Here is a 22,042-nt window from a genome sequence, read left to right on the forward strand (position 1 = left end):
TCCCTTGTAGATGTTTTCCAGTGGTTATTCCATCAGCAGCACCGCCACCTCACCACGCTCCACGGTAAATGCCCATTTGACTAACCTCTACAGTTGGGAGGTAGTCTGTGTGCTAATTCAAAGACATTGGTTCAGTTGAGGGGAGGAAAAGTAGATAGAGAAGATCGAGGTTGAAAGCCCTCAACCGATCACTGGGGAATGTTGACAGAAAGAGATATATACTCTGTTCAAAAAATTAGATGTTATTGTCCTGTCTGGATTAGGGCTTCATTGCCAGCAAAAACACAGGTGGGTCCAGGTAGAAGCCACTCGCCTTGTGGTTTCTTTTCTAACATTCGTTTGTGTTTCCTTGACAACCTAAGTCTGCCTGACTTCCACAAAGCTTCGGTTGAGTCAGATTTCTGAAGAACAGGACTGGGAACATTTCCTTAAGCACATGATCCTGTTGAGATGTCTAAGCTGTGGAAAAGCCGAGTTAAAATTAAACATTAAAAAAAAAAACATTCCAAGGTGAAAAGAGCCTAGAAGCGCAGCGTATATTTAGTGTATTTTGTAGCCATTATTTGTTGATTTCCAGTCTCCATATGTCTGCCATTCATGCTTCATGCAAATGTTTTATGTAGTATATCTCTATAGTATCTGGACAAGATGCAATCTCTGCATGCCTGGATGAATCAGTGCTTGCCTTTCCTGCCTGCCGAATGGAGCTGAGTTAGCATGCGTATGTTTGAGTATCCTTCGCTTTGGCGGTGGTGTTAATCAGTCATACAGAAGAGTTTTCTTCACTTGTGGAAGAAAATAGCAAATTGTTAGCCTCATTTTTTTAAAGATTTAAAGAGTAAAATACACTGAAATTGTATGGACCGTAACAAGAGGCTTGGATGTGGAGATTCTCAAAAAAAAAAAAAAAAAAAAAAAATTTGAATAAAAAAATACGCCCAATGAATCTGGATGTGAAAACACAGAACTGCTGTGAATTAGAGATGTGTGCAGAGGGGAGTGTGGCCTGTTAAACTGTGTGTGTGAATGTGTTATACAGAGGTGCAGCAGCCCCTCAACGCCCAGTGGTGCCCAGTCCCCCACGGGCCCTGGGGTCGGGCCCCTACAGTGGGAGGAGCGCCAGGGCCAGTGGCTGAGGCGGCGGCGGCTGGATGGTGCTATCAACCGGGTGCCTATGGGCTTCTACCAGAAAGTGTGGAAGATCCTTCAGAAGTGCCATGGCCTGTCCATCGACGGCTATGTGCTGCCCTCCTCCACCACCCGTGAGGTACCCTGCCGTACCCTGTGATGCCCACAGCTACCAGAGGTACACCACACCTTACTACAGCTGGTAGTATAGCAGCTATCTGAAGCTTCCTGCTGAAGGATACGGTCATCTAATCTGAGAGTTCATAATTTGGAGTTCTGAAGAAGGACCCTGGTGTACTTCAGTAAGGTTCTTAACATAAGTCCCTGCAGTATTAAATCCATTGCATCCATCCACAGCTAGCACAGTGGTCAGAGCCTTTTCCTTTACAGTCAGAGGACCAGTGTTTGAATCCCACTCCCCACTGTAGTGCCCTTGATCAACATAATTATTGCTCCAGTAAAAAGTTATGCAACCATATAAACAGCAAAATTATTTAAAGGAGCTTAGTAACATTACCTAACAATGCAAGCTGCTTTGGAGGAAAGCATCAGCTAAATTAGCAGTAGTAGTAGTAGTAATAATAATAATAATACTAGTCTTCCTCACCTTAAGTAGATAATGTATTTCTGAAAATCCCTTTGTAAGGTAAATTCTCATAATTCAGAAATTTTTTAATTATAAACAATGAACATTAGTTTTCAAGGGAAACTTTTTCATGTCTTCCTGAGCCCCAATACTGACACCAATATATGATTAAAATATCACCAAGTCCCAATAAAATGGACATACTAGATTACTGCATTAGTTACTTTGTGTTATGATAACTAATGTTAAGAAGGCAGTTTCTTCTTTAATTTCTCTGATACTGTGTGTGTACCTGCCCCTTTAGTGCTTTTGTAGCTCTTAAACAGGAAATATTTAACAAATGTTCGCAAGCAAAAGATCCGTACTTGGACGCACAATTGAGTCGACTCGACTCATTTTGGCCATTTTCATGGTTTACAAAGTAAGGGAACAAAAAATGTTTTTCCAGTACTTTCTTCTGCATTTGCAAACCACCTCTGTTCCTCCCTTTCCTTGGGGTGGTAATTATTTATATATTTATACTTACTTGCATGCTTTTGATACTCATTGCGTATGTAAGTATGGCCAGCTGGTAGTGTAGTGGTTAGAGCTGCTGCCTTTGGATCCGAAGGTTGTAGGTTCACTCCCTACCTCTGGCTGAAGTACCTTTGAACAAGGTACTTACCCTAAATTGCACTAGTAAAATTACCCAGCTGTATAAATGGGTAAATAATTATAAGCTTGTAATAACTGTAACCTTAACATTGTAAGTTGCTTTGGAGTAAAGCATCAGTTAAATGTATTAATTCAACCTTTAATGCAAAAAATGCAGAAGAGTAAAGAAATCGATGAAAAGAATGCAAACGAAGTGAACAAGTTGAGAGACGGTCGAACGGATGTTGAAAATGAGCCTCATGCTGTTCTTTCCCGCTCTCCGCATGGTGGAGTCGCACAGCCCGTGCGATTCAGTGTGGGTTCGATATCTGCTCAGTCACCTTCTCCCGTGTTCGCATGGGTTTCCTCTAAGCACTCGAGCTGAACCTCCATTTCATCTGGTTCCGACCGTGCAGATGACAGAGGGTGAGATCAAGTTCGCCGTCCACGTGGAGTCCGTGCTCAACCACATCCCCCAGCCCGAGTACAGACAGCTGCTGGTGGAGGCCATCATGGTCCTCACCCTTGTGGCAGACGTGGATGTTCAGAGCATCGGCGCCATCGTGTACGTTGACCGCATCGTCCACATGGCCAATGAGCTCTTCCGCCAGGACCAGGTACTGCCGCTGCAGCGCTCTCATAGCCACACTCAACCATCAGTGGTTACCTTCAGTCCTGGTAACTGCTGAAATGGTGAAATTTGGATGACTGGATTTCCATGTTGCCGTAATGAGGCTCCACAGAGACATTGTTTTGCAGTTGTAGCAAAGAATATTTTGAATTTCATTAGCTTATTTTTGAGTTAAGATTTTAGAACCTGTTTCATACACATAAGTTGAAATGATTGCATAATATATCTATTAAATACAAAGCTCACTCAAGAAAATGTAATGGGAAAGTTTTTTTTTTTTCCTCCCCCTTCTCCAATGCTGTGAGCTCTTTCGGTCAAGCATACTGCCTATGAACATCAGTCAGGTCAAGGGATGGCAGGGAAGGTTGACAAGCCCCACCCCCCTTTTACTCTAGAAATCTCATGGTGCCAACGAGGTCTTCCTGGAACAGGACCCTGCCACAGGCATCTGTAACCTCTTCTATGACAGCGCCCCCAGTGGCCGCTTCGGCACCATGACGTACCTCTCCAAGGCCGTGGTCTCGTATGTCCAAGACTTCCTGCCCAACACCAGCTGCCTGATGCAGTAGAAAGGCAGAAATGTTTTTGGAACGTTTTAAAGCACTACTACCTTACTTCAGGTCCTTTTATGTCCCAGTACAGCACTGCACACCATGTCATAATTAAAATAATGAATATTTTATTTAATTTTATCTGTTAATCTTAGTAGCACATTATTTTTAAGCTTTACAGTTAGGTACTGATAATATTTAAAAATTATTTATTTTGTCTTCGGTTCTAAAGAGTAATATTAAATTAAAATGATTTATTAAATTATTCTCATACTGTGCAATCACGTTTTGGCTGTTTTAGGAAAAATGAATAACGTGTCATATAAATGATAAGGAATTAGTCAACTGCCTGTCCTTGTTATCACGTAATTGTTATAGGGTGTAATTCTTATTTATAGCTGTAAAGACAGAGAATGAATGCACACTGTATTATTTTGGACTTCGTTTTTATGTAATTAGCTGTGTGTTTGTGTGTTTCTGTGCCTTGAGGTTTGTCAGTATTCTAGTAACTTTTTGTCGTGTGTTCACGTGCTCCTTTTATTGATTTGTTATAATATTATACGGTGCTTGGAGTAACAGAAAACATTTCCGGGTTTTGGTGGCTCAGCTTCACTCATTCAGACCGGGATCACATAAGCCAATGTTACAGTTCTGAGGTCCAGTGTTTTACAGCTGCTTTAGCTGACCTGGGTACCACCTTTTACTTGAATGGGACCAGACCCTTCCTTAAATAACCTCAACTGCTTTGTTCATACTGAAGAAAAACCTGTTTTTTTTTTTAATGTTTATGAGGGGTAACACCAGAGGACTGACAAATTCCCTTTTTTTTGTGGAGGAATGCAGTTCCCCCCCCCCCCCCCCCCATTCTTTTGTGTTAATTCTGTTTTCATTTTTAAATCAGCTTGAAGCTCCAATTCCTGCATTTGTCAACATTTGCAATAGATGTCTTGAATGAGTCTTTGTTACACTACCATCATCCCCCATCAGGGCACATAACTGAGGAAAATACATTCTCTGCATGTATAATTAAGTCGCTTGTACCACAGCACATGACCAGCGATCACCTGTGTTTGAACAGACCAAGCTGTGCGTTTGTGATACATATTGCATTATGCCGAGGAACATGCTCGCTCTCGTCTTCACGGGTTTGGTTATTGTCAGTTTTACTGTATTATTTATCCATTTACCATGTCTGTGTATGCTTCCTAGTTTGTCCTGGAAATAAAAACATCTTTCCCATCTCCGTGCTCAAAAAATGCATTTTGTTTTCTGGGGCAGAGCAACACGTGATCCGTTGTACGCTTCACCGTCGAGTACCACATGGGTGCTTTTGGGTTTCGAACCACCCTGAGTAGTGGCAGGTACTGGATTGCCTCCACTCCTATGATATTCTGCTTGGTGTTGGACGTTAAAAATGATAATGCGCATCAAGGCAGTGCGGTTCAAATTAAGTATTTATCTGTACAGCTCAGCTTTGGCAAAGGGTAAAACTGCATGGCTGTGTGTCCTTTGAGAGCAGTAATGTGCTGTTGACCGTTAATAAATGACCGAGGGCTCGCTGCCGGTGCTCAGAAGTGCCGGTTCAGTTGTTTACAAAGAGATCATCCGAGCAAACGGTTAACAGGGTTGAACACGGTTAACTTTTCCATCTTCTGGGTTTAATTACATAGACAAAAATGACAAAATCCTAACCTTTGTAAGTAAAGTCTAGTATGGATTCTATTGGCTGACATGCTGAAGCAGTTCATATCTCTCTTAATACAGATAAATATTCTGAAAAAGCTATTATGTTGCATTATTCTATTCAAAATGTATAAAAGTGTAATAAATGTATTCAGTTGCTGAAGTATTACTGGTATTTGTTACAATTATTTGTGACGACTACACACATTTGGAAGTGAACATTCTTCGCTAACATATTTACAGCAGGAGTTTTGCAGACAGCAAGAACATCTATGGGGAAAAAAAAAAAAGTCTACCTGGCTTTTCAATCTTTACTTCTGTGACCAGGGCGTTACTAAGCAACACAGCCTTTGAAGCATAAATATAGACCACGGTAAAAAAATTAATACTTTGTTTTCAGAAAGCGCTTCTGTTACAGGTCATGAGGTTTGTATTTTTGGACTTTTCCTTCTTTTTTTGGCAGATGTCTTAAGAGGGAACCTGTGGTTCAGCAGCAGGGTGCCATCTGCCGATGGCTCAGGAAATCAGGGTGAGCTGACAATGAATAAAATCATGTATAAAATCATACATACTATGGAACATGCTAATGGATGGACCGGCACTTTTTTCTGCTGAAGGAGGCAAAGCGGTGGGATTCTGGACAGACACACTTGTATCCGCCTTTATAGTTTATGCAGGCGTGAGAACACCCTCCGTTCCCAGACTGGCACTCATTGATATCTGCAAAGGAAAGGAGCAGCTGAATGAAATGTAAGAGATCAGGCTATTTCTCTCCCTTTCAGTTACACTGATATTAAAGCTTAAATGAGGGAAAAAAATGACTTTTTTGCTGTAAAATGTATCCAGATCACCCCCCTACAGTGAGTGTTATTTTTTCCCCATGCGAAGTGCTCCAGGGTACGCAACGTTCGGCTCTGGTTTTATGCAATATTTGTGTGAGGTCAACGATGGCCTGACTGTAAGCAGCAGGGTATGTCCAGGTGCCCACCTTTGCACTGATGTCCGTCAGGGTCCAGCCTGTAACCGCGCGGGCAGATGCAGCGGTGGGATCCTGGGAGGTTCACACACTTCCACTCGCACCTGCGCTGAGCCAAGCCAACCTCCTGGCACTCGTCGATGTCTGCAGAAGTGAGAGTGAGCGCTGAAGCAGGACGCGTTGCTTCTTTCCTGCAACGCTCACTGCGGTACAAGTTATTCAAGACAAACCAGATCCAGTGCGAAAGTTTACATTATTTTCTCAGACAAAAAGCTTTATCTTCTAAAGCATACATTTCTGTTGATCTTCTATTGCATACAAAAAGGATTTAGGTTGAAAACTGCTCAAAGGAGCAACGCTCCACTTCTTGACTGCACCTTCCGTGGCGCGGTGGCAGCATGTGGACACCAGATGCGGTGATTGGAGCTGCCGCCTTGCACTCAAAGGACCCCTGCTTGAGTCCCACCTGCTGCTGCGTTTCTCTGAACGATGTGCTTACCCTGAACTACTACAGTGCAATTTACTCAGCTGTATAAAAGATGGAATAATTGTAAGTTGCTTTGGAGAAGTGATTTAAATTTCCTTCACTAGCAGGCCATCTGTGGGCCAAAATATGAAAACTCAGTTTTATTGCTGAGCACAGCTGACGCACGGCACCCACCAGTGCAGCGTCCCATGCCTGTGTTGCCATCACGGTTTTTGCGGTACCCGGCAGGACACTCGGCAACACAGGAGCGCCCATCGCCTGCCAGCACGTAGCCGTAGGCGCAGGAGCAGCGGAAGGATCCGGGCATGTTGCGGCACTCCATTGCGCACAGGCCCCTCCCGCTGCTCTCGGCACACTCGTCGATATCTGTGCCCATCAGAGAGCAGGGTGAGCGAGCATTAGATGCGGTATACCAAGCCCAGGGGGATTAATCCAGAATGGATGCTGTCTGACCTATGCAGTGACCGTCTGCAGCCAGACGGTACCCCTCGGGGCAATGGCATCGGTAGCTTCCTTCTATGTTGATGCAGCCAAACAAGCAGCTGGCTACACTCAGGGGCAGCAGGCACTCATCTATATCTGGGGAGAGAGAAACACGGGGGGTGTTGAGAGAAAAAAAGGCTGACGCTATAATATACAGTATAAACTGTGCTGAACTGCATTACTTCATTTTTCACGATCTTTGGTTATGTATTGTATAGTGTAATACAGGTATAGTATGTAAGACTGGGTTTGAATCCTACCTCCTGCTGTACATTTACTTATTTAGCAAATGCTTTTCTCCAAAGCAACTTCCAATGAATTCTATATAGTGGTATCAGCCCACACACCTTATTCACTGTGGTGACTTACACTGCTAGATACACCACTTACACTGGGTCACTCATCCATACATCAGTGGAACACACCCTCTCGGTGTCACTCACATACTATGGGGGAACCTGAACAGCATGTCTTTGGACTGTGGGAGGAAACCAGAGCACCTGGAGGAAACCCATGTAGTCACGGGGAGAACATGCAAACTCCACACAGACTTAGCAGGGATCGAACCCATGTCCTCTTGAACCACCCAGGTGCTGTGATACCATGCCACCCCAAGGATACTAAGGATGCTGTAGTACCCTTAATCGAGGTACCTACACCTGAATTGATACAGAAAAAATTACCCAATGGTGAAAATGGGTAAATAATTGTAAGGGTTTTGCGCTGCAAGTTGTTGCTGTAACGAAATGCATAACATGAGTATAAATATTACATAATAATTACATAAAAATACAATAAATTCAAGATTAGAGCTATATTACTCTGTGTCCAACAATAGGTATGGTTTGGTTGGCTTTTTATAGCTGAGTAAAAGCGGTGGGAGACAGCGCAGAGCCTTTTTGGGGAACACGCCTCCAATACCTTGACAAGCGGCCAGGTCATGTGCAAGCTGGAATCCGGCCCTGCAGAAGCAGCGGAAGGTGCCGGCAGTGTTGGCACAGCGGTGGGCACAGCCGCCGTTGCCCACCGCACACTCGTTCCTATCTGGGAAGAGGATTGCAGCGTTGCAGTCGGGGCGTGACAGCCTCCCTTCCTCAAATGACAAACGGCGGTGTGATTACACCAACTATGCTCCAAAGTCATTCCAGAACAGAAGGTTAAAGGGCACGATGGGGAAAATCTGGTGTCCTCCCGGCCACGAACTGCTTGACGTTTTGCAGAAAAACTGAGCTTTATTTCCCCGCAGCTTCACATTGTAGCAGAACGTCAGGCTCAGTTGAGTTTATTAAAGGAGTGTCCAGAGTCACAGCAGGAAACGGGGAAAGGTGCCCTCACCATCGCAGGTCCTGCCATCCCTAGAGAGCAGGAACCCCGGGCCGCAGCGGCACTCGAACGAGCCGAAAGTGTTGAGGCAGGTCTGCTGGCAGTCATGTGTTGCCTCTGTGCATTCGTCTATGTCTGGAAACACACACACACACATAAACCACATTAACAGGTTAACAGATTAAGTGGGTTTATGGCACAATTTGAGACTATGAGACTGTGGTGGAAAGGAGCTGTACAGTGGAACGAACTGGTTCCGCTGGGACACACGAACGGGTCGCCTAGTCTCTCCGTGTGCATTTTCAGCCAGATCTGAGACGACATACTGAACAGAGCTGTCAGAGGTAAAGAATGGAGATCTACCTCTGGAAAGACACTGAGTGGTGTGCTGTGGACCTACACTTCTATCCATGGTGCATGGCATTTACTTAGGTTTGAGTCTCGGGGGGGGGCCCTACTGTTGTATCTTTCATCAACAAGCCAAAAAGCTGTCTCACTTCTTGCCAACTAACTATACATATGGGCCTAACTGTATAGAAGTATATACACACACATTGACTGAAGCTGCTTGTCCCAAGCAGGGTCGCGGGGAGCTGGAGCCTAAACCGGCAACACAGGGAGCAAGGCTGGAGGGGGAGGGGACATACCCAGGACGGGACGCCAGTCCGTCGCAACTATATACAGTATATAAGTATATACTCTATATGTATATATATATATATATATACTGTATATATAAATATACGTATATAGTATATATGAACATAGGCTTCACTCAGATAACTCATATTAGCCATATTATGAGAAATCACAGTCAAGTGTGTGACTTGAACCCTAAAACTCACACAAAGAGCAATCAGCTCACACTTCTGAGAACTGCCTCACTAAAACACAAGTGTCAATTAATGAAACAAAGATGAAAATAAGCCTTAACTATCAACTCAAAACAAAATGAAAAAACACATTATGCAATTATGAAAGAATTTGCGTGACTTAATAATCATTTGTCACAAATTACAGTGTATTAAAACCTCAGCAGAGAAGGGTTATGACTGATTACAGTAATTATGCTGTGTCTCGTCATGTAGTGTTAATTAAAAAACTAGCAGAATATTAACATCAAAAATATAAGCAATATTTCACATAGTGCATGTGAGCAGCTTCTCAAAAAGCTTGGCAATAACAAAGAAAGATATGAAGATATGGTTACCACTCTAAAGTAAAGATAAAGTTGGGCCTCTGCTTACAACGGGGTTCCGCTCCGATGACCTAACTCTAAGTCGAGTTTGTTGTCAGTTGAAAATCCCCTTATGCTGTATTACATGGTGCCTTGCAAAAGTATTCACACCCCTTGAAAGTCATTGACATTGCCTGAATTGCAAATGATACACATATTTTTCCCATCAGTATTTTTATCATGCTCTCATCTGCTCAAACACTACATTGTCAGAGCCAAAATCAGTTCTTTGTCTGCACATAATTTACCTAGAACCCTTTTGCAAGGCACTGTATTTTTTTTTTTTTCAAGCTTTATTGTCATTCCACTACATGTGTGGACATACAGTGGGACGAAATGTCGTGTCTCGCAGGACCACGGTGCTGTGTAAAATAAGCATAAATATAAACATGCAACACTAGACCTAAGGACAGCTTTTAGACCTACATAACTAACTAATATAAACCATAAGGATGTATAAACACACATGAATACTACCTTGTACACACACACAGAGTCCAAAACCACTTGTCCTAAGCAGGGTTGCGGCAAACCAGAGCCTAACCCAGCAACACAGGGCATAAGGCTGGAGGGGGAGGGGACACACCCAGGGTGGGACACCGGACCGTCGCAAGGCACCCCAAGCAAGACTTGAACCCTAGACCCATCGGAGAGCAGGACCTGGTCAAACCCACCACGCCATTGCACCCCCCACTATGTTGTACAATACAGCTTTGTTATATTTTTTCACTAATCTCACAAATTATTCATATTAATATAGTACTAGTATAAAACAATAATATAAATACATATACAGTACAGTATTGTATTTTTATCCTTTGCTATTATTTTCACTTTCATTTTTAAATATTTTGTTTTTTCTTTTCTGGGATCACAAACAAAACGCTCTGTAAATAAAACAGTGATTCTGTAAATAAAACACAGTGGACACACTGACCAAATCAATGCAAAATATAATGATTTGCTCAGCGGTCATCCTTAGATGTTTCAACCAAACATCAGGACTTTAAAAAAATACAGTAACGTTGAAATGCTGCCCTTCATAAGTCCGGGATGTTTTAAGTTGCATGTATCCTAAGTCAAAGGCTACGCTTATTTACAATAAATATCTGTATTCGACAAATTACAACAATAAAACCCAACAGAATCCATCCATTATGAATCACTTGTTCAGTCCAGGGTCATGGTGGTCTGGAGCCTGTCCCAGGGAGAACATGCAAAATCCTTGTAGATTGAGAGATTTGAACCAAGAGCCAAGGAGTTGTGAGGCAACAGCGACACTTGCTGAATTACCAAACCATCCAAGAACAACAAACTAAGAACAAGAAAGATAAAATAATAGTAAGATTTAATGATGATAAGGAAGCGGGGGGAAGGGGGTTAGAAAAAAGAAGCACACAAATGTGTTTTTAAACATCTGGGCTTGGGTTTAAAGGTGTCTCGTAGCCTTGATTTTGGACTGGATTTTCTGTTTTGTAAACATACGGCAGGAATTTCAGATGTGTAGATGTGCTCAAAACTTTTCTAGCTCAGCAATTACATTGTTATTTTCCCCTTTTAAATAAAAGGTAATTAAGAGTTACGTTCACAAGAATTCACCTTACGAGCGGATCTTCGGCAACAAATTACACTCATCACGCGAGAGAAGTCCATACCGATGGGCAACCAACAGCACAGAGAGAACATGCAGTGATTTGCTGGACGAGGCCACCGCAGGGAACTCGGTGAAACCGTGGTCCTGGTCACCTGACCGCATGAACATCCTCATTGAGCTCTGCCTGACAATCGCAGGCAAGTTCTAACAAGTGGAAGAGCAGATGACCCATTTCAAAACAACACCCGGACAACGTTTTCCACCCGAGTTGTTTGTAGGCCTGTTGCTACACAGATGTAGGGCTGCAGAAGTACTTATCTCACAAGAATGCTATGCTCCTCCTGAGGGTGGACTGCTAAACCTCTGCTGCCTATTATTAGCAGATTCACTCTATAGATACATATCTGCTCATAACATCTGTATAGAAAACACATGGATATCCAGTAGCTGTAATAAATGACGATAACTTTTAAAATGGCATAATATTATAATGTCATATTAGAGCGTGGTACTTTTATACAAATCTCACGAGTTCCAACAAGAGGTCATGCGGTTTCGGACATCTCTTAGACCACAGCTGATATGCGCCTTCATGCAATGCACTTCTTAAGCACTATATTAATTTAACATTTTCTCACATTGCTTTTGTTTAGGGGTGTGGCGGCATGGTGGGTTTGGCCTGTGCCTGCTGTGTGGTAGGTTTTGGGTTCCAGCCCTGCTTGTGGTGCCTTGTAATGGACTGGCGTCCCATCCCGGGTGTGTCCCTTGCACCCTGTGTTGGCGGGTAAGGCTCGAGAGGAGCGGTTGTTAATGTTGGTTGGCTTTTTGTTCGTTTTGACAGTTGTTACTTCAGAATATGTTGACATACACAAGGGACACCTGGTAGCATAGTGGTTAGAGCGACTACCTTTGGATCCAAAAGTTGCAGGTTTCATCTCTGGCTGTAATACCCTTGAGCAAGGTATTTACCCTAAATTGCTCCAATAAAATTACCCAGTTGTATAAATGGGTAAATAATTGTAACCTTCACAGTGTAAGATGCTTTGGGAAAAAAAGTATCAGGTAAATATACAAATGTTTATCACTCTCAAGTCTAAAGAACTTTAAAGCAAACTGCAGTTTTCCCGTTACTTCACAAAACCCACATCCAACAGCTGTTTTTTCACCAATACTTTGATCAAGTAAGAACTTGATTGTTTGACCTTGCGCAAATCTGGAGTAGTAAACAGAGCTGTGGTCCAGCTTTCAAAGTAAACAGTGTAAAAACGTGACTGGGGCCTCCATCCCTTTCCTCAGGGTTCGTCTCACCTCTGCAGGTTCTGCGGTCCTCCAGGAGCTGAAAGCCCGATCGGCAGCGACATTGGGCCCGCTCCTGAGAGTCCACATTACAGACCTGGGAGCAGCCGCCATTGTTGAGAGAGCAGGGGGTCTCCTCTTTGGGGTGGAAACACAGGGTCAAGATCAACAGACTAGATCAGAAGTGCAGGATGTACTAATCTCCTTCTAAAGCCAAATATAGAGGTTAAGTAAACCCCAAGACTCAGAGTTTTCCCGGAAAATTCATCAGTACCTTCTCTTAGAACATATAAGGATGTGGGTCAGCTTCAACTGTGTTTTCTCCTTGTTTGAAAAGAGCCGTCAGTTCCATAACAGCTCACTTTATGCCAGTATTTTTTAACGCTCTCCTCTGTCGAAGAGGGTTATTGGTTGATTATTGATCGTACATATATAGTTTATAACTGAAAGAACAAACATCTATTTGACTGATCATATTTTACCCCGCTCTGCAACATTACCACCGACCAAAAAGTTCAGGCTGATTTTGCATGATGGTGCATAACTTAGGAGTGACTTAATGAGTTCACTGACCAAACGTGGTAAATTCAGAACCCCCCCCCCTTGTAGCCAAGTAAAAAGTACATTTCAACATGTTTTGCTTGACTTTGAGGAGCCCTGCACACACAAGGTCAAGAATGTCGGGTACCTATGCAAAGTGGTGTAACCCCACTCCACCTGCCTCCCTGCAAACAGTAGCTGTAAATGTCTCCATGGGCTAGTGTGTATCCAGGATAGCAGGCATACTGTACAAAGTGTTTGTACTGCAGAGGAGCTGGGTTTTCCAACGTGCGGAAGTAGAAGGTTCCGTGGGCTGGTAGTGGAGGGTAAGGACATGTTGTCCTCTGTCTGTGGAGCCAAAGTGAGACGGCTCCACTGACCTGCCTGAGATCATGTGACCCACCAGGAGGCAAACTCTGCTGGGTGCTGCCAGGGATGGCATAAGGTCTTCGATCAGGAAAGGTCCTTGTTTTGTTCTCCTGGTGGCTCCCAGTCAGAGATGTCTGAGTATCAAGCCAAACACTGGTAGAACTCTCATATTCTTGCCTGTATCCAGCATCAAAATCTGCACGAGGGCTATTGTCACCTTGGTCCATGGGGTTTGTGGACAAACTGGGCTGTGAAGTGACAAATTTTGAGCTGGTGGCAGTAACAGTACTGTGGTCGCTGACTGCATCCTGGATGAAATGCAGCAGTTTTACGCCTGTCGGCTCATCTGTAGGCCGGCCTGACCCCAGGCAGCAAGGTTTAGAGGTCTTTGAGGTCGACGTTGTCAAAAAATTGCTCCCTGGTTGCGATTCCCTCCGTATCTCTGCTGAAGAAATCTCTCGTCGACTGCTTTCATCATAGCCGGCAGTGATGATAGACATAGTTCTCTCTCCTTCCCTGTAAATTAAAGGCTTGAAAGCAGCAATAACATCAAGAGTGTTAAGTCCAGGTGCTGCCAGACCAGATGAGCTTGTAAAGGTGAGGTGAGTAGGTTCCACTCCTGGATTGTTGTGATATTCTGTGGGCTCATCCTTAGTACTGTAACCTGAAACTTTAGCTCCTTCAAAATACTTTGGTGACATTGCTCTAGTACCATTTTGACCTTTTGCTGCATCACTTAGAGTGACAGCAGCATATGAATCATCTGTAGCAATTTTTTCCTCTGTATGAGTTCCAGACCTGAGTTTCTCTAATCCAGATGAAGTCTCTTTCATTGATGCTACAGACCTTTCAGATTCAGCATGAGATTTTGAAATTTTATCTAATAATCCTGAAGCCGTTGGGTAGATCTCTTGTGTCTGATAGATTTTGTCTTGGTCCTCTGTTAGTTTTGAAACATTGGATGCTTGGTGGAGAGGAGCAGTGGTTGGAGAAGCACCATGGAAAGGCACCTGGTCTGAGAATGAAGATGTGGGACAAATACTGACCTCTGGTGTGGACGTGTGGACATGCTGCTTATGCACTAATGGTGGATAAGAAGAATCCAGCTTCGCGGTCAGGTCTTCAGGTTCCTTGGTACCCCTCAGTAGCATCTCAAATTGGGCTAATGGAGAAGCAGGGACTTGTACCCTATGGGACTGTGAACCTTGCCCTGGAGTGTGGTCCTGCCTTCTAACTGTCAAACCCATCATGGGAGTTAAAATCCTTTTCTGTTGTGTACGTTCCATGCCACGATTAGATGTCATTGGTAATCCTGTTAAGCTAGATGAGGATACTGATGAAGGTATTGAAAGGAGCTTGATCCCAGGTGTTTCTGGTAGCTTGGAGGGTGTCAGAGGCCGTATTGATGTAGAGACTGGTTGTTCATACCCAGATCTTTTCTTATCAGAATCTTTACACCCCATCATAGCCTCTTTAGCTTGGTTGGACCAATGTTTCACAGGAGGCTTTTTCTCTACTGAAATTCTTTTCAATTCCTTCAGGGCTTCTCCTTGAAGGTGAGGTTTGTGGCGAGAGTTTCCAAGAGGCCCCTTGTCCAGCGGCTCAGGTTTGAGGAACACATCTTTGGAAATGGTGCTGGTGATGTGGTTATATTGGAACCACAAGAGGTTCTTCGGTCCTGAGGGAGCTCTGACGTTCTGCCCAATCTTGGTCCTTAGCAAGTTGAGGTGCTTGTATTTTTCTGAAGCCATCACATCTGATTCTGAAATGAAAGATACAAGAAGTACTCAGGAGACTCTCAGAATACATTCTTTTAAAGGATGCATTAAGTTGAAGATACTGTCAGTGTGCCTACATGTGTTTCAAAATAAAAACTGTATGTATAATATTTTTTATGAAAATAACATCAGAACTGAACGGGAACAACAGAAAACACTGCTATGAAATCAGAAGACTCCAGGTGAACAGGTTTGACAAAACATCCCACCCTGAGACTGGGCCCCTCTCACCACAAGCCCACTGTTAAACTGCAAATGAGAGGCTCAATGGCAGCGTTGCAGTGCTACAAACTGGGTGGAGTTCTCACCTTTGCATACGGGTCTGGTGCTGTTCCAGGCCCTTCCCCGGCAATATAGAAGTGGGGAGCCAAAGAGCCTGTAGCCCTGGTCACATGCAAAGACCGCAAAGGAGCGGTCCACAGTGAGGGCACTGCTGCCATGCAGAGGCTGCCCGGGGTCAGGACATCCGGACGCTGGAGGAGAGGAGAACAACAAGAACATTGTGAAGCGCAAGGACAAGGACTCTATGTGTGGGACACCATAAACATATTATGCACACAGTACAACTTCCATCTCAATATACTGGTTAATATTTTATACAATATTCACTGACTCATTGTTGGCAACCACTTCTGAACTGCAGGGTCATGATGATCAGGACCCTATCCCAGAAGCATAGGGCATGAGGCAGGGTACACCATGGAGCAGATGCCGGTCCATCACAGGGTTTACACACACACACACACACACACACACACACACACACACACATACACACACATACACACACACACTAAAGGCAATTTAGAGTCACCAATTCACCAAATACACATGTTTTATACTTTGGGTGGAAACCAGAGCACCGGACAGAAACTCACATGAACAGTAGAAAATATACAGTATAAACTTCATACAGACTGAGCCAATTCAAATCCTGCCTGAATGCAGGTGCCGGTGCTACACATTGTGTTCATTTTCTTATACATTACATTAAATATTAAATTAGAGGTATAGAAGTTTTTAACTGCAAACAGGTCTCACCTACACAAACTGGGGGGTCCCGAGACCAGCGGCCTGACACGCAGCTGTTGGTTCTATACCCATGGATCTTAAAGCCTGGGTTGCAGGTGAACGTCACATAGAGACCTCCATACCGGAAAAAGGTCCGTCCGTTTTCCAGGTGCCTTAACCTGGAGCATCTGTCATCAGCCCAGCCTCGAGGTCATCAGACAAAAACAACCAAGAAATGAAAACCGCCATCCCATAATTTCGTTTAGTTCAGGTCACCCATCATGGCCTCCGAGTAATTTCTCTGTCGCATCCTGGGTACGGCAGTCATGCAAGTTATGTGCAAAGTATTTATTTCATTGAAAAATTCCTGAAAAATACCCTCCTCTGTTCGCCCTAACACATCCGTCAGTGTTCTCATTACAACATGCCTTCAAAACAATGCCTTCATTAATCAAACTCATAAATCAACAATCATTTTCAGAGCTTCTAATCAGCATATGACTGCAGATTCATGCATCTGTTTAGCAACAGAATTAAAACAAATATAAACTGTACTGTAATCAGTCTTCTTTCCATGACAGGGGTTTAAAACGCTTTATATAAAAATCAAATATCAACTTACTGCACTTTTATTACAGGAAGTTTTACTAAAACTTTCGCAGCCTATGTTCAAAAAACTTGGAAATGCAGTTTATTATTCAAATCTGCAATTTGACAACTCATGCGGTAAAAGTGCACATGACAGCACGTTTTTAAATGTGCCTTTCCCAACAGGCTGCCTCTGGGCAGTGATGCACAGGTGGAGGGTTCAGGGCTTACCTGGGGGGTGGATCCACACCAGGGTGAAGAGTGCAAGTAGCAGTCCCATCAGAGCCCCCTTCCAGAGGCAGGCTGGAGCCGTGGCGGCGGAACTCTGCTTGGACTCACGCCTTGGACCGGACTCACTGGGATACCGGTCTACAGACGGAAAAGGAGGCCGGGGGTGTGGTGGGGAGGGCTATGACTTCTGAGCGGTTTTCTGCACGGGCGGACAGCCTCCGCCTCCCTCCCCAGTCAAAACATTAAAAAAAGAGATTTTTTCTCCACAAACAAGTCTACTTACATTTTACTAATGCTTTTCAACCAAACCAACTCATAGTGTTAGTCTGCTTACAATTATTTACCCATTTATTCAGCTGGGTAACTTTACTGGAGCAATTTAGAGTAAGTACCTTGCCCAAAGGTACTTCAGTTGGTGGTAGGATTCAAACCTGCAACCTTTGGGTCCAAAAGCAGCTACTCTACCCACTATGCTACCAGCTGTACCCTACTTGCCTATATACTGTGGTTTCTACAGTTCACACTGCCAGATGGTGTCACACCCCATTACAATATTTTACAATATTGTCATGGTTGTGCACCGGAAGGAAGCCGTTGGACCCAAGTGCAGAGCGCCAGATTTTAATAGGAGAATCCAGGAACCGTAGTCAAAAATCAAGCAAAGGGTCACCAATGTACAAACGTAAACGCAATCAACCCCACCCTCCACGAGTGGCTCCAGTCGCCCTGCGACGACCAGGCGGATGGCCCCGGGGTCTGGGCGCGGGACGGTCTGGATGGTCCCTATGGAAAGTGCTGATGAGGTCCGGGTCCACCACATCACGGGCGGCCACCCAGCAGCGTTCCTCTGGCCCATAGCCCTGCCAGTCCACCAAATATTGAAGAACTCCCTCCCGCCTATGAGAGTCCAGCAGTGCGCGGACTGCATAGGCGGGTGCCCCTCCATCCTGCAGGGGAAGCGGTGGAAGCGAGTCCGGATGTGGCTGGTGCAAGGATGTGGTGCAGGGTTTGAAAAAGGAAGCGTGGAATGTTGGGTGGATCTTCAGGTGCTGAGGTAGCTGGAGGTGATTGGAGACTGGAGTTACGCAGTGTAGGATCTTGAAGGGACCAATGTATTGAGGGCTGAATTTTTTCGACAGGAGAGCGGGTGTCTCTGGCGGTGGGCCTGTTGCTTCACTTGGGCCTGGCTGTGAAGGAGATGTCATCGGACGGTCCACCACACTCTTGCGCTGCTCTGGTACCAGGGGTCCACAGCCGGGACGTTGCTGGAGCTGGTATGCCAGGGAAACAAAGGGGGCTGGTAGCCCAACATGCACTGGAACGGAGAACACCTTGTGGAAACATGAGTCAAAGAGTTATGGGCGTACTCAACCCATGGTAAGTAGCGTGCCCATTGTCGTGGTTGCTCGGAGCAATAACTGCGGAGGAACCAGCCTATGTCCTGTTGCAGTCGTTCAACCTGCCTGTTTGCCTGCGGATGGTACCCCGACGTTAACTCACAGACACTCCCAACTTAAGCCAAAAGGCCTCCCATAGCCCCTCCGTGAACCGCCACCTTACCGAGGTGGAGGGGTTTGAATGCCTGAATGATCTCAGGAGCTATGTTGCCTGGGGCTATATGCCCCTGGTAGGGTCTCCCAAGGCAAACAGGTCCTGGGTGACAGACGAGACAAAGCGCGGTTCAAAATCCCCTTATGACTATTAAATCAAGGATCTCGTTTACCCCGCCCGGTATGGGGTCACCGGGGCCCCACCCTGGAGCCAGGCCTGGGGAGGGGGCTCGTATGCAAGCACCTGGTGGCCAGGTCTATGCCCACGGGGCCTGGCCGGGCTTAGCCCAAAGCCAAGACGTGGAGCCGCTCTTCGGTGCGCTCGGGGCCGGTGCGTTGTGATTTGCGCAGTGGTCAGGTCCCACTGGGAGGAGGCCTCGGGGCAGACCCAGGACACGTTGGAGAGACTACGTCTCCCAGCTGGCCTGGGAATGCCTTGGGGTTCCCCCGGAGGAGCTGGAGGAGGTTTGCGGGGAGAGGGAAGTCTGGGGGGCTCTGCTTAGACTACTGCCCCCGCGACCCGGTCCCGGATAAGCGGAGGAAGATGGATGGATGGATGGATGGATGGGCCTTCCATAGTCGGGAGGTGAATTGTGGTCCCCAGTCCGAAATGATGTCTTCCGGTAGGCCAAAGAGGCGAAATACGTGGAGAAACAGGAGCTCTGCTGTTTCCATCGCTGTAGAGAGTTTGGGGAAGGGTACCAACTGACAGGCCTTGGAGAATCGGTCAACTACAGTCATGATGGTGGTCTTACCATCGGAGTTGGGTAGGTCTACTAAGAAGTCCAGAGCAATGTGCGACCAAGGGCGATTGGGTACCGGTACGGGTTCCAGGAGTCCGATGGCTCATTGGTTCGACGGTTTGGCTTGAGCACAGATCCAACATGCCCGGATGTAGTGCTGTAGTCCTCCACTAGCGACGGCCAGCAGAAGTGTTTCTGCAGGAGCGTCTGGGTTTTACTGAACCCGGGGTGGCCAGCTGCGGGATGGTCCTGGACCCACTGCAGGACAGTGGCCCTCATCTGTGGAGAGACATATTGCTTCCCAGCGGGCTCACCTGGTGCTTCGAGCTCGGTTGTCTGGGTTTGGGCGAGATCTTGTGAGAAGTCCCATTGGATGGGAACAACGAAGCAGGTCCGGGGCAAGATATAGCCGGGTCGTGTTTTGTGGGTTCCCGCTCATATATGTGGGAAAATGCATCGGCGTTGTTATTTTTACTACCAGGCCGGTAGGTCGCCGTGAAGTTAAACTGCGTGAAGAAGAGGGCCCACCTGGCTTGTCGGGGATTGAGTCACTTCGCCGTCTGCAGGCACTCAAGATTCTTATGATCCGTGAGGACGACGAACGGGTGTTTGGCCCCCTCGGGCCAGTGTCCCCACTCCTCCAATGCCAGCTTCACAGCCAAGAGCTCCCGGTTCTCGATGTCATAATTTCTCTCTGTCTGGGAGGGACATCTTTTTTGAAAAAAAGGCACACGGATACAGTTTGGGTGGATCACCCTGTCATTATTATTATTATTATTTTATTTTTTATAGAGCGCTCTTCTCACGCAGTGACACAGAGCGCTTTAGCACAGACATAAGGCAAGAAAAACAGATACAAACAAAGAAGATGGTCAACTAATGGCTACCATAATGAAGAACTTATTATAGAGCTATAAGTATACCTACTGGCCATCGGGGAAAGGAACAAAAACTCCCAACTGTAAGTTGAGGGAGAAAAAAAAACCTCTGGGGGTCCACGGGCCAGTGGTAGCCCACCCCTCCTGAGCATTCTAAAAAAAAAGAATTTGTAAAGTAGTGTTTAACAAGTAATTATAATGTTGATGAATGGCATCTTGAATCCCTGACTCGGCATGGAACGTCTCGATCGTCACGGCAGATGGACATCATCCTCTGTCAGCATGGGATTCGTCTGTCACCACTGGCCAGCCTCCTCAGGTCTTATGTAGTGAGGTAGTGCTCAACGAGAAGATAGGACAGAGTTAGTAATTTGTTAAATTTAAATGCATTTTTGTAAAATTGATAAAATAAATAACCAAGGCAGGTTGAATTACATTACGAGAAGGAATGCCTGAGTGAACATATAAGTCTTAAGTCGGGATTTGAAAACAGAAATAGATGGGGCATTTCTGACAGTAACTGGTGGACTATTCCACAGTTTAGGCGCTCTATAACTAAAGGCGCGACCTCCTACTGAGGTCTTATTGATCACAGGTACTTTAAGGTAACCTGCATCTAATGAACAGAGATATCGTCCTGGGATATAAAGATTAATGATCTCACAAAGGTAAGCCGGAGCAATGCCATATATTGCCTTATAGGTCAAAAGTAGGATTTTATAATCAACTCTATAAGAAACCGGGAGCCAATGCAAGGATTTAAGTACCGGTGTTATATGGTCGTACTTCCTAGTTCTAGTAACAATTCTTGCAGCAGCATTTTGTTCCAACTGTAGCCTGGATATAGTCTGGTACGGATAACCCGACAATAAAGCATTACAGTAATCCAGCCTGCTGGAAACAAAAGCCTGAACCAGTTTCTCAGAATCCTGTCTACAAAGGAATCACCGCATTTTAGCTATGCTTCTTAATTGAAGGAAGCACGACTTAGTCAAAGCATTTACATGCGATACAAATGACAGCTTTCCATCCAGCAGGACACCCGAATCCTTGACACAATCGGTACGCTTGAAAGTAATACCATTTGTTGTAAAGATTGACGTGATTGTGTCGAGAGTTTTAGCATCACCACCCACCACAAGTACATCTGTTTTACTGGCATTTAGAGATAAAAAATTATTACTCATCCATAATTTTATACTGGTAAAACAATTAGTTAACGACACCACATGTGATGGATCATCAGGCTTGAACGATACATAAAGCTGTGTGTCATCAGCATACGAATGGAAATTAACATTGTGCTTGCGAATAATATCACCCATTGGGAAAGCACGGCCCCTACCCCTGTCTCTGAGACGTCCACTTCCACCACGAAAGGCTTGTCTGGATCTGGCTGATGGAGGATGGGGGCCGAGGTGAACCGGTGTTTTAAGTTCTCGAAGGCTTGTTGCGCCTCCTTCGTGGCACCTCCTTAACCTTCCTTGGAGGAGGTTAAGGCCGTCAAAGGAGCGGCCAGGGTGCTGAAAACCCTGATGAAACGCCGATAAAAACTGACAAAATCGACAAAGTGTTGGAGGGCTGGTGGTGGTTCTTGGCCAAAGGAGGACAGCCCGGACCTTGTCCTGGTCCATGGCAATGCCGTCTTTACTGAGCACAAACCCTAAGAAAGAGACCTGCTTCTGGTGAAAAAGACACCTCTGCTTTAGCGAAGAGGCGATGCTGTAGCAACTGGCGTAGCACCTG

General features: G+C 45.2%; 2 protein-coding genes across 8 annotated transcripts in view; one reads left to right on the forward strand and one right to left on the reverse strand.

The window, feature by feature from the left end:
- phka2 (phosphorylase kinase, alpha 2 (liver)) overlaps nucleotides 1–4,303 on the forward strand; it is a 24,368-nt gene extending 20,065 nt beyond the window's left edge. For 5 of the 6 annotated variants that reach the window (XM_018750063.2, XM_018750061.2, XM_018750064.2 and 2 more), the window contains 4 exons: nucleotides 11–64; nucleotides 1,040–1,267; nucleotides 2,764–2,964; nucleotides 3,374–4,303. In XM_018750063.2, the coding sequence (XP_018605579.2) occupies nucleotides 11–64; nucleotides 1,040–1,267; nucleotides 2,764–2,964; nucleotides 3,374–3,547 (657 nt within the window). In that variant the 3' untranslated portion in view covers nucleotides 3,548–4,303. The remainder of the gene's footprint in view (nucleotides 1–10; nucleotides 65–1,039; nucleotides 1,268–2,763; nucleotides 2,965–3,373) is intronic. The other variant, XM_018750066.2, reaches the window with a different exon arrangement.
- Nucleotides 4,299–20,159, reverse strand: LOC108933182 (uncharacterized). 2 transcript variants are annotated; one of them, XM_018750068.2, is made up of 12 exons: nucleotides 19,947–20,159; nucleotides 17,126–17,263; nucleotides 16,337–16,510; nucleotides 15,604–15,768; nucleotides 13,297–15,279; nucleotides 12,621–12,746; nucleotides 8,494–8,616; nucleotides 8,080–8,202; nucleotides 7,129–7,254; nucleotides 6,850–7,041; nucleotides 6,201–6,332; nucleotides 4,299–5,932 (listed from the first exon to the last, which is right to left on the reverse strand). In XM_018750068.2, exons 2-12 carry the CDS (start codon nucleotides 17,172–17,174, stop codon nucleotides 5,796–5,798), a joined length of 3,330 nt encoding a protein of 1,109 aa, XP_018605584.2. In that variant the 5' UTR covers nucleotides 17,175–17,263; nucleotides 19,947–20,159; the 3' UTR covers nucleotides 4,299–5,795. The 2 variants fall into 2 exon arrangements, with proteins under 2 accessions (XP_018605584.2, XP_029108742.1); XM_029252909.1 differs by lacking the exons at nucleotides 4,299–5,932; nucleotides 6,201–6,332; nucleotides 6,850–7,041; nucleotides 19,947–20,159 and having other exon boundaries at nucleotides 7,179–7,254; nucleotides 8,080–8,198; nucleotides 17,126–17,489.
- Between the last annotated feature and the right edge of the window lie 1,883 nt (nucleotides 20,160–22,042).

The sequence above is a fragment of the Scleropages formosus genome, chromosome 1 (assembly GCF_900964775.1).
Source record: "Scleropages formosus chromosome 1, fSclFor1.1, whole genome shotgun sequence".
NCBI classification, from domain to species: Eukaryota; Metazoa; Chordata; class Actinopteri; order Osteoglossiformes; family Osteoglossidae; genus Scleropages; species Scleropages formosus.

Bases quoted from the DNA above. Each gene is read 5' to 3' on its own strand.
- LOC108933182 (XM_018750068.2), bottom strand. From the start codon at position 17,174: ATGGGACTGCTACTTGCACTCTTCACCCTGGTGTGGATCCACCCCCCA. The intron at 8,617-12,620 runs GTGAGACGAACC...GTGTGTTTCCAG, and splicing joins GGACCGCAGAACCTGCAGAG to ACATAGACGAATGCACAGAG. The intron at 7,255-8,079 runs GTATTGGAGGCG...CTCTCTCCCCAG, and splicing joins TGACCTGGCCGCTTGTCAAG to ATATAGATGAGTGCCTGCTG.